Source organism: Monomorium pharaonis, chromosome 9 (assembly GCF_013373865.1).
Source record: "Monomorium pharaonis isolate MP-MQ-018 chromosome 9, ASM1337386v2, whole genome shotgun sequence".
Lineage (NCBI taxonomy): Eukaryota > Metazoa > Arthropoda > Insecta > Hymenoptera > Formicidae > Monomorium > Monomorium pharaonis.
In genome coordinates this window covers 1,261,855-1,274,094 of record NC_050475.1, presented here as the reverse complement: position 1 = coordinate 1,274,094, position 12,240 = coordinate 1,261,855, and the positions used below count along the sequence as shown (strand labels likewise).

Below are 12,240 nucleotides of genomic sequence, written 5' to 3'. Positions count from 1 at the left end.
GCTAATGTTCAGAACAATTAGTATTCCCTTTTTACTTCTTTTGCATCCTTTTTTTATGCTATATATCTTGCAGCCATCCCATCAGGAATATTTGTGATAAACTGTGACCTGTATAAACGCATGTTCGCGATGCGCGTTAGGATATTCGCAGTTTTTCAGAAATAATTCGCGTTTTCAAGGTCGTTTGAAGATGGAAGCGTATGAGAATTATTGCCATTGACTGTGGTTTTTTTTTTTTAATAATTCACCGATTGTGTTTGTTAAAATTATTATTACTATTATTATATATTATTGATATTATATTAAAAATATGAGTGTACTACAGTTTAAATATATCTATTTTATATTAAATCGATAATGAGGTGTTATTTTTAATTCATATATTATGAATTTTTAATTTTATTAAATAGGATTTACAAGAGTTTATTGTTCTATAAAAATCATCAAAGAGCAATTTCTTGTTATAACTAATATATTTAAAAACGATATGCATACTACACATATTAAGTGTCATATGGTTACTTATAAAATATAGAAAGTATTTTTTTGGACGGAATTTGATAACGATATTATTCGATAAAATGTTAACAATTAACTCTGTTATCCTTTCCCCACTTACGCATAACGCGTATTATCTGCTCCACTTGAGAATTGGATGTATTTTTCAGAGTTTGTATCACTTCCGATAGCAGTTCTCTGTGTAATAAAGATAATTTATAAATTAATTTTTGCTTATACAGTAATCCTCACAAATGTACGATATAAAAAACATACTTGGGTAATTTCTCCGCGATGATGTACTGAAAAGTACCACAGCATGCGCCGCGTTTTCCTTCCCAATGTTCAGGGCTTGGATCCATACGCTCCAGCATATCGAAGGCTTTAGAGGCATACCAGAATTCGCCCACTTTGTAACATACATTAGCAATTAATTGTAGTAAATTGAAAGATTCTGCCGATGTGTCCATTTTCAAATATAGCTCCCAGGCCAATTCTGCTTTTTTATTCATTATGTCTGCCAGTAAAAAAGGCAAACAATTATTGAAGAATTACTAAATTTATGACACTAAAATTACAACAAAATATATTACTTACAGCAATATGATAGAAGACTAATGTAAATGTAATCGTTTTTATATTTTTCGTTACGTATCATGAGAAAAGCTTCCTCTGCTTCTTTGAAGTAGCCCGCACCAGCTTGCGCTTGAGCATAATTAAAGTTAAAGTTGTCTTGATTGGAGAAATATGTTTTTATTGAATTCAGGTACAGTCTGACTCGCTCAAACTGCCGGTAAAGGAAGAAGAAGGAGGCCATACATTGTCTACCAGGTATGGTATCACACTCCGAAGCTGAAGAGCCCACTAATTGAAAGTATTGTTGTGCTATTTTTATACCATCGCGCTAAAGAAATACAAAAAAGAAATTCAGTGATAGTTTTCAAAACGCAATTACACAAAGATTATTTAACGGCATATCATGACATACAGAATTGGTCTCCTGTCCTATAACGGCATTAACTATACCCTTTAAAATATATTCTTGTGGAACTGCTGGTTCCAGATCTTTAATCAAGTCATACGCTGCCTTGACATCATCTTGTTTTAAATAATATATTACTAAATTAAGCCTGGCTTCTGGTATAACATCGACCAAATTGGGTAAAATTTGCAAAGCATTTTCACCACCTCTAAAGACCTGTGAAGAGCGAATAAGAATATGAAAAGTGATACATTAAACTATTATTAACACTTAAAGAAGTAACACATACAACTGTGTTATGTCGTATAAGATCATGACCAGAATTGAAAGAACTTGATATCTTTTCAATAAGTTGCTTCATTTCAACCTGTGCAGCATTTCCATCATACAAACGAAAATGATTACATGCTTTCAAATTAATTGCAATTGCACTATCTGGATATTTCTGCAGGTAAACTTGAAGCACCTCTTGAGCTACGTCGTAGTAATCCAGCTTGTAATAGCACAAAGCTACATATACATTTAAAGCTAGATAATCTCTGAAAGAAATGATAAAATCTATTTCATTTTTTAAAGAAAGCTTGTACTAAATCAGTAGTTTGATTTCTGTGATGATAAACTGAAAGAAGATAATAGAAATGACTCTAATAAGAAAATATAAAAAAAGAAAAGCAAAAATAAAGATACCTGCAATTTTCCTGCAGTTGGGTAAGGAAATACAATTCAGAATCTGCTCTGGAGTCACATCTCTTAGTGCTTTTCTTTAAACTTGTGTAATACATAGAAAGGTGCAAGGTAAAGATATGATAGCCAAAAATCATAAAACACTATCTCTTGTAAACTTTGTGTCAAAAATATAAAGGAGATATTCCAACCTGTTGTCCAATAAAATTCTCTTATAGACATCAATAGCTTCTTGATAGTGAGCTTGTAAGTAATGAATTGATGCTAGACTAAGCTGATCCTCAATAACATCCTGCAGCATTCGATGATATTCCATCAGCTTGGATTCGTTGCCCATCTTATGAGCTAAGTGAAACAGTAGCCTAGTTCGCAGTTTGCTGTCCGCCGCCTCTTCCAGAATCTTTTGTGATTCGGGATACATGCCTAGGTAAAAGTAGCAGCACGCTAGATTCGTCGGGACGTCCGGTGGTACATAATCCTTCTTCCTCAGGTTTTCATAGATTGTCGTCGCGCGCTTGTAATCGCCCAAGTGAAAGGCACAGTATCCCATCCACAGATCCATTTCCAGGCTACCACCGATACTGCTATTGAACTCGAGTAGTGTCAGAGCGCCCGTATAATCTCGCTTATCCAAGAACTCTTCCAATTTCGGTATCTCCTTGCGTGACGCCGACGTTCGAACGCCCTCCGACGAGGCCGGCTTAGCCCTCGACAAGATCTATCGCGAAATGATTTAATTACTATGCCAATACTCATTTCTTATGACACGTCGTGTCATGTTTTCTACGTCACAACGTTTACAATATTCAATAAAATTGAACAGAAATAAAAGAAATACTGTTTACCATTTTCTCTCGTACGGTGCACGCAATAGAGATGCTTTATTCATAAACAGAAAAGAAACCGAGGAGCAACCTTTTTACTGCCTTCTCGATCCACTCGATCTCTCTAGCTCTGTCTAGCTCTTTTCGTGCCTTTCATGGGATTGTCACATTATGACGAGATAGGTTTGTTCGCGTTGCTTGAAATCCCCAAAATTTTTTGCACTTTAAACGAGATAAATATATACTCGAGCACTGGAGAAAAAGAAAGTGAAGATGTCAAGTGCGAAAACTGCAAGTAAGGCCGAAGGCAGAGAACGAGACGTAGGTATCGTAATCGTAGTCGTAAAGGGCCATCTACAATGGAGAGTCGTAGGCCGTAGCAGTAGTCGTAGAAAATGTCTCCACTTCGTATTGCTTTACTGTTTACAGCCTACAGCAGACATTGAGCCAATTCATTGCGTGCTTACGATGAGCGTTGGGGCATTCGGGATTAGTTTTTGGTCGCCTTTCCTTGATGGCCGGCTTGTATGTTATTGCTACGTCGTTTTTATTCTAGACAGCATTGCCGTAGTTTTAGTGCTGTTATGCCCAGTCTACAATGAGTCGTTGGTCGTTGGTCGTAAGAAATTTAACCAATCACAGTTGATCTTAGAGAAGAATAACCGAACATAATTGGTTAAATTTCTTACGACCAACGACCAATGACTCATTGTAGACTGGACATTACCCTACGACTACGACTACGACACCTACGTCTCGTTTTCTGCGTTCGGCCTAAAGCGGGTCACACACACTTTCCGTAGAACGTAACAGTAAGGTTTTGACCAATCACGTACTTGATTTAGTCGCTTACTGTTACGGTCGCCCAATCCAACATGTCGAAATCTTACTGTTACGTTCTACGGAAAGTGTGTGTGACCAGCTTAACGCGACAGGCCCAGTGTTATGTAAATCCCCCCCCCCGCCGCTATCCCCGCTATCACTATCGCCATCTATTTTTTAAATTGGTACAGCGTAGCGCATCTATTTTATACGACACTATCGATAAAATCAATTGCCCCATGGGGCTCTATTCTGTACCGGCTACCGACAACTATTGTGTCGTTGTGCACGCTTTTTGCCATAAAGACCACCAAACGACCACCAATCGATACCAATTAATGAAAATTAATAAAGCTGAAGTTGGACGGCTAACTTCACGGAGGTATGAAAATAGGCCTAATGTGGTTCAAGTCTGTGCTAAAACCATTTCGCATAAAATCATTGGGTAAAGTGATAGTTAGAGGATGTGGGATATACGCACACAATTGCGCATGCTTCATCAAATATCCCTCAATCCTCAATCTGCGAATAATGGCTTGAAATCTCATTACTTGCTGTGCGGAACACACCGGATATCATCGGGTCTCTAGTAATCTTCACTCGAAACTTATGTACAAGTGTGAAAGAAAATAATAAAGTACGATATAACAAAGATATTTCGATTTTACTTCAATAAACGAAGAGTACATTGAAGTACATTACAATTGTGTTGTGAACAATATAAGATACACTCCGTGAAAATTCGTCAAATTAACATTTACACGAAGTAAAAAGAAAAATATTTTACACGTGAAAAATAAAATAGGCAGTATTATTTCATGTCACCAAAATTTTATCAAAATTTATTAACACTTCTCTGTTGTTTTTCTATAATTTTCTATAAATTTAATTAAGTGGATGTTTTTAATACCAATCGTATTCGAAATATAGTTTTTAATTGTCTTTTACGATGATTACACGTGTTGTTTTGTTATATATTTTTAACAAAATATTTTCTATATCTCTCAGTTACGGGATGGCTAATACTAAATCACCAATTAACTTGCTGCAAGAGCTGTTAATTAAAGAAGGATGTACTCCTATTTACAATTTTATGGAAACAAGGATGGACATGGTCAACAGGCAATTTATATGTATTGTATCTTGTAAAGGATTGAATGAGTCTGGTACAGGGATTTCGAAAAAAGAAGCCAAACAAAATGCAGCAAAGAATATGCTATTATTATTGGCTAAGAATAATAAAATTTCATTATCAGGAGATACTTTACCATTGCCTTCTGCTGCAAACATTGAGCAAAGTTCTGCAAAAGATAATACACTTCCATTGTGTAAACAATCAACTACTGCTTGTAATTACGTTGGAATGTTACAAGTAAATTTCATGAATCTCTTATCAAACATAATAATTTGAAGACAAGTTGTAAGAGTGATACAATTTTTGCATCATGCATAGGAATTCTGCCAACAACATAAAATTGACCCAAAAGACATTCTGTACGAAGTGATCTCTGAAGAAGGACCTACTCACTTGAGAACATATACGATAAGTGTCAGCGTGGGATCGCTACGGGAAAGTGGAACAGCACAGGGCAAGAAATCTGCTAAGCAAGAAGCTGCAAGAAGGCTGTTGGTTTGTCTAAAGACAAATGCAGCTAATCTAAATACAGTTGATTCAAATACTAATTTAAATAATTCAAATATAGCTAATTTAAATGCAGTTGATTTAAATAGCGTTAAATCAAACGTAGCCAATACAAATATAGACACAGATAACACCGATAACAAGCAAATACTTGAGAATGATACACAAGATTCAAATACAGGAATATTGAAGGATGTGAAGAATTCAGAGAAATCTTTAATAATGACAGAAAAGGTATGTATTATTTGTTATATTAAGAGTGGTACCTAAAGCATATGCACTACAGCCTAAAAAAAGGCTTATTGTGCTTTCATTAGACAGTAAAGATTTTTAGAGGAAATGTGAATTGAATTCGCGACCTGTCACTTACGAGTTGCTTTCACATGGAGCCACAAGACATACTTTTGTTATATTAACATTTATTTTCCTTTCTTTTACCTTATTTCTGTAATAATTTTTGTTGATTACTTTATATAATTGCATGCACATATACCTTATGTAATACTTTTCATTAATCTTCTAAAAAAAAAAAAAATTGTTCGTTATTTTTTAATCCAGGGTTCTAATAAGGCTTTTTTCTTAAAATTAATTTTCCTAATAATAAGGCCTTTTTCTTAAAATTAATTTTCCTGGAGTCTTCTTTAATACGCAGGCGCGAAAAAGGCATATCTATTGCCATCTATAGGAACTGATATTGTACTAGTATAAAGTTAAACTAACCTAATCTCAGTTTATGTTTACAGTGTTGTTTTAGCGTACAGTAAATTTGTGGTATGTTTTAAAAGTTATTGTTAACTGTTCATCTATGTACATCTATGTCTCTCGTATATCGTGGCGCATTTAATTTCTTTCTTCGTTACTTATCCTTTCTATTCATAAAACTCAAGGATACGTAATTAAGCTGAATATAAATAATTTATAAAAACAAAATTCGAACAAAAATAGAACTGTAAAGGTTTATTTTCTGAAGATTTGTACTGTATATATACATTGTATGTGTGTTGTGTGTAAATATAGTATACACATGGTGTATAAGATATATTATTACTATAATATAATCTTATTTCATATTCTCCCCCCCCTCCCATTTCTCTCTCCCTACCTTTTCCATATACTATTATAATATTGTATATTACGTGTGCTATATGTATATACAGAGTGTTTTGCAACATGTGGAAAAACATTCAAGCAGTGATTCTCTAGATGATAAAATATAACAAAAATAAAAAATAAAACTTATTTTAGATATCTAGAATTATTCCTTTAAATTTTCTTTTGCCTTTTACCTGTTGCCACACATCCTGTATGTTATACACATAGCATTCTTGTAACTTGCGATAATGCAACTACAACATACATGTAATGGTCATGTTTAATTTACTAAAACTTGTAAAATAAAAATGTATAGAATTAAAAATGCATTTCTTTGTATAACTAATCTTTTACAGAAGTATCTAGATGAACATTTTGTTTCTAGGAATCGTTCAGCAAAAAAATTAGCACGGAAATGGCACAAGCATCGAGTATGGAGGTCATCGAATTAATGTCGGATGAAGATGAGAAAAGTTCTAGAAAAGCTAAATCTAAAGTATACAATAGTAATTGCGTGAATTTTAAATGTACTTCTGGAATAAATATGAAGGTGGCACCTTCCTTTGCGTGCGCATTTTATGGAGTTTCATTGGAGAAGAAAAAGAAGCGTATAATATGTCAAGAGTGTTTTGACGCTGCTCTGGAACATCAGAAGGTGAGTTTTTTGTTTTCATATATTAAGAGAATAACCCAAATGTTATGTAGTGTAACATATCAAGATGTATTAAATGTACAAAATGGTAATATTATTATTATTATTATTTTATTTATAGGAATTAGTAAAAGCTTTTGTTGAAAATAAATCAATAATAGATTGTAATTTTCCGGATCACACAATGGAAGTAGAAATTTCTGATAGTGATGATTCTGATGAAGAGAAGAAAAAGGAACCAGATAATAATGGTACATTGAACCTTTAGTATTATTTTTAATATTAATAACAAAAAACATCTAACTTTGCAACTTTATTAAAAATATATATAAAATGTTGGTTTTGCTATTTACAGAATATATACCAGAAGATGTACTTTTGGACATCAAGGATAAATTAGATGGTACAATGTCGTATATCTACAAAAAGTACAATGTGGAGCAGCATGCTAAAGTTGCATGTGAAAACTTAAAGAAGAGATGGCGAAACATATGTGGTAAGACCAGTTTTTACTTTACCAAGTGTGATGATAAAATGTGTATGAAAGTACAATTTTTTATCTTCTTTTATTTAGATATAAGACTTGTTTTATATCATATTATGCATTGACAGCGGCGAATGATTCTCTTAATACTGAAATACGGGAGATAATGCGTACTATGGATAAGATGCGTAACGACTTATATGAGGATTTTAGACCGCAAATTAAAATGCTCGAGGAATTACAAATAAACGATACGATTACGGAGAATGTCCATTCGCTTGTAGCAACGAAAAAAGTAACTCAAGTACGTGTTCCACCTTCCTCGTTGTTGCAAGATAATCAGTTGGAGGTTTTAGCGATTGAACCATCGAACAGTAAGGAGACAATAGTTCATAATGTACCACCGACTGGTCCACTTATTAAACGATCTCCAGAGGTAGACGATATTGTTTATGTTATGAAGAATCCTGTTGTGCCATGGATTAAAGCAAAAGTTTGTAAAATATTTTTATTATATTTGTACAAAACAAATATTTTTTCCTGAATCTCCTGATTGAAGGCAAGAAAAAAAATTTTTAATTTTAATACAAGTACTTTTCTATACAGATTCAAAATATAATTTCATCAAATCCATGGTCCGTTCGTGTGAAACTTCTACAGAAGAGATACAATTCAGCAACCAAGAATGTTTCTGGCAAACAGCTAGCGATAACTAACCTAAGTAAAGTTATGATCCCAGTTGGAACACGAGTTATAGCGATATTTCACGATGTTGTATCTAATAATTACTATAGTGGAATAATTGCTGAGACACCAAAATCCATAAATAAGTACAGGTAAATGTTATAAAGGTGTTATAAACGTTAAAGGTGTAATAATAATAATAATAATAATAATAATTTTGATGTGAATTTTTGCACTCTCGAGCTTATGCAAATCGCGCACATATGTATCGATATTCAAGCACAATTTTTATATGTTGGAATATACACAATCACAAATTAGCTGAAGGTTATTTTAAAAAATCATAAAAATTATTGATAGGTACCAAGATCTGCTTTGACTAAGAAATATCATTATTTTTAGTTTAATTACTTCTTATTCAACTCATTAATATTTCATGTTAATGTATTTATTACTAGATATCTCGTATTTTTCGATGATGGTTACGCTCAGTATGTTATCCATAATGATATCTTTTTGGTTTGGGAGACCTCGCCGCGCATTTGGGAAGATATTCCCAGCGAATCGCGAGAATTTGTCAAGAAATACCTGGAATCGTATCCGGAGAGGCCAATGGTGAAGTTACAGCCTGGTCAAATGGTTAAGACCGAATGGAATGGTAAATGGTGGCTCGCGAGAGTCGTGCAAGTCGACGCGAGTTTAGTACAAATGCATTTCGATGCCGATAGAAGAACCGAATGGATTTATCGTGGCTCGACTAGATTAGGTCCTTTGTATATTGAGGTTTTAAAAGCTAATACAAGGCAACTTCAACAGTCTGGCAGTGCACATACTCGACATCGTATTCCTGCTACGTTTAATGTAAGTGACAGGAAGCAAAAACTTACTTTTGCAAATATGGAAACTTCAACAATTTTAATTGAAAATATTAAAACAATTTTATATTTTCCATTTATGATTTATAATTTTTGCAGAAAAATAATTTACCTTATGTTGAATATACGTCTAACGTGGAAGAAGACGTGCAGGCACAAAATGTGCAAACTGAGAAAACATCAGTTGCCACGAGTGTGACATCCAGTACACCGTCTACTGCCCCGCAACAATCGCGTGCAGTAGCTAAGAAAAGTACTGCTAAAAGGCACAATAATGTAGATATTTCTTCAACGTACAATTCCACCGTGGAAACAAAACCGTCACATAGTATTGTTGTGAGTGAAAATTGATATTAATTAACAAACTATGCAATTGTATATATTAGTATGTTACAATTAATCAACATGAAATTAATTTCACATGTTGATTTCGTTTTTTCTAGTTTTACCATACACAGAGGAAATATGAGCCAAAGAAATACGTTCTTCACAAGTGTGGGCCAAAATGTATCAAAAGTATCAAGGTTTCACCCGACGATTTAAAAGGACTTTCTCCACTCTCTATTCCACTGTTATGTGGCTGGCATCGACAACTTTGCAAATTTTCCAAGGGCAAGAAAGTTATATTATATCAGACACCATGTGGCATTAGATTGCGAAACATGGAAGAGTTACATCGTTATCTCCGTATTACCAATAGCACATTGTCCGTTGATCTGTTCGATTTTGATTATTGGGTGCGCGCCTTCGCCGATTTCGTCGTGGAAAAGTGCTTTATTAACATCAAGGTGAGTTGCGTTGACATCCAAATGTAAAAAATTCATCAGATATGGATATTTATTATGATATGCGGAGATTGAAACGTGAAACTAATTTCCTGTAAATACTAAAATGTCTGTATATATATTATGTTTTGATATATTAAAATTATATAGATATTAAAAGATATCAAGATTACTTTGTGATTTTGTATTTAAAAGGATCTCAGTTATGGTGTAGAAAACATACCGATACCATGTGTGAATGACTTGGATCACACCCAACCAGATACCATAAGGTACACCACTCGTCGGGAGCCAACGGAAGGTGTTAATCTAAATCTAGATCCTGCATTTCTGTGCAGCTGCGATTGCGAGGACGATTGTCAGGTATGAAATCGTGCAACCGACATTTGCATAATAATATAAAATTCATTTTTTTCTTTATTGAAATATATCTTAGGATAAAACAAAATGTCAGTGCTGGCAATTAACGATACAAGGGGCAACTCTAGGAGGTAAAGTGCCGAACACTGCTGTTGGCTATATTTATAAACGCTTGCCTGAACCAGTGACTACAGGAATCTATGAATGTAATTCGGGATGCAAGTGTTCCGTGAAAACGTGTCTTAATAGAGTGGTACAGCATCCTCTCGGATTAAGATTGCAAGTGTTTAAAACAGGACCACGAGGTTGGGGTATAAGGTGCCTCAATGATATTCCCCATGGCGCTTTTATCTGCATTTATGCAGGCAGATTACTTACCGAACAAGTATAGACAATAGAACATCAATCTCGGTTCTTTGACTTCTCTATCTATTCTTTTATTATTTGTTTTTTTTTTATGATATAGGGTGCAAACGAAGGAGGTAAAAATTACGGTGACGAGTATCTGGCAGAATTAGATTATGTGGAAGTGGTAGAAGGTTTCAAGGAAGGTTATGAAAGCGACGTTCTCGAATCAGAAATGCCAGTCTCACCAGCAGAAGATAATAAGAAGAAAGAAATTACTGGCGTAAGTGACGAAGAAGAGGATAATACTAAGGAAAGCACTAATGACTCAGATGAAGATTTTAATATTGATAAATATGTGGCTTTAAATAAAGATTTGGAGTTGGAAACAACTGCGGAATCTTCGTCCATTCGGTATTGCATTTTACTCATAAAATATACTTAGCGTGTAATATTACCATGTGTTTTGATATAAGTCTACTATTATACATTGTAGTTAATTTTTTTTTCTTAGATTTGTTATTGTATGAAGGAATTTAGAAATTTATCTTTTTATGATTATTATAACATTTAGCTAGACTGTGATATTTGTATAAATGAGAAAAATTGCAAAGAAAGCTTTGTCAACTAGGAAACGTTTGAGAAAACGGAAAAGAAACGAAATAGACAACCAACCAGATATGTCTGAAGAAAACAGTGAGGATGGAAGTACGAGAGGTTTGGAAAACACGTCGAAATCGAATGAAATTCTGGACACGATTAATATCAGTGACGACGATGATAGTAGAAATGACATGAGAAGAGAACCAAGTAGATTCGAACCTAGTGTAGAACCAAAACAAATAGAGAGATCGAAATTCAAGTCTGCGAGAGATTATTTTGGTGAAGACGAAGCCGTTTACGTTATGGATGCTAAAACAACTGGAAATATTGGCCGTTATCTGAATGTACGTAACAAAATATTAAAACATATAATTTTCTGATTTAAAAAATCTTTGGATTTCAAAACTTTGCGAAAGCAATTAACAATCTTAATCATGACTTGATATCTTTTTATTTGTGAGTTTAGTTTTTAAATATAAATCACTGTTATGTATTCAAATGTCTTTTTCAGCATTCTTGCGATCCAAACGTGTTTGTGCAAAATGTGTTTGTCGATACACACGACGTGCGTTTTCCGTGGGTGGCTTTCTTCGCGTTACAATATATAAAAGCTGGACAAGAACTTACATGGAATTATAGTTATGACGTAGGAAGTATACCGGGTAAAGTGATTATTTGCAAATGTGGTGCGGCTAATTGTAGAGGCCGTCTTCTGTGAACTGTGCTTTTTGTGATAATAAATTCATTCTTTGTATAAATGGAACTTTTTCTCTAGTAAAATCGGCAGTAGATAATAGAGACATCATATTATAATTATCACTTATCTTTATCGAAGAAAAATTTACGTCAGAAATAAAGAAATTCATAAAGACATGAAACATACATTTATTTTAAAACATTTTATATAA

At 33.9% G+C, this 12,240-nt stretch overlaps 2 protein-coding genes across 6 annotated transcripts; one reads left to right on the top strand and one right to left on the bottom strand.

Moving 5' to 3' along the window:
- Window positions 1-383: 383 nt before the first annotated feature.
- LOC105836332 (intraflagellar transport protein 56) lies at window positions 384-3,371 on the bottom strand. 2 transcript variants are annotated; one of them, XM_012680281.3, is made up of 8 exons: window positions 3,010-3,371; window positions 2,356-2,882; window positions 2,168-2,248; window positions 1,770-2,019; window positions 1,487-1,696; window positions 1,096-1,402; window positions 775-1,015; window positions 384-696 (listed from the first exon to the last, which is right to left on the bottom strand). In XM_012680281.3, exons 1-8 carry the CDS (start codon window positions 3,010-3,012, stop codon window positions 585-587), a joined length of 1,731 nt encoding a protein of 576 aa, XP_012535735.1. In that variant the 5' UTR covers window positions 3,013-3,371; the 3' UTR covers window positions 384-584. The 2 variants fall into 2 exon arrangements, with proteins under 2 accessions (XP_012535735.1, XP_012535736.1); XM_012680282.3 differs by lacking the exon at window positions 2,168-2,248 and having other exon boundaries at window positions 3,010-3,369.
- Window positions 3,372-4,034: 663 nt separating this feature from the next.
- LOC105833491 (histone-lysine N-methyltransferase eggless) lies at window positions 4,035-12,203 on the top strand. 4 transcript variants are annotated; one of them, XM_036291794.1, is made up of 16 exons: window positions 4,035-4,192; window positions 4,819-5,182; window positions 5,264-5,686; window positions 6,930-7,199; window positions 7,318-7,447; window positions 7,552-7,692; window positions 7,809-8,173; window positions 8,287-8,516; window positions 8,823-9,225; window positions 9,339-9,575; window positions 9,683-10,027; window positions 10,220-10,387; window positions 10,461-10,769; window positions 10,851-11,143; window positions 11,361-11,676; window positions 11,844-12,203. In XM_036291794.1, the coding sequence occupies exons 1-16, from the start codon at window positions 4,050-4,052 to the stop codon at window positions 12,048-12,050; spliced, it is 4,344 nt and encodes a 1,447-aa protein (XP_036147687.1). In that variant the 5' UTR covers window positions 4,035-4,049; the 3' UTR covers window positions 12,051-12,203. The 4 variants fall into 4 exon arrangements, with proteins under 4 accessions (XP_036147687.1, XP_012530725.1, XP_012530724.1 ...); XM_012675271.3 differs by lacking the exon at window positions 4,035-4,192 and adding an exon at window positions 4,249-4,447; XM_012675270.3 differs by lacking the exon at window positions 4,035-4,192 and adding an exon at window positions 4,249-4,576.
- Window positions 12,204-12,240: the final 37 nt, after the last annotated feature.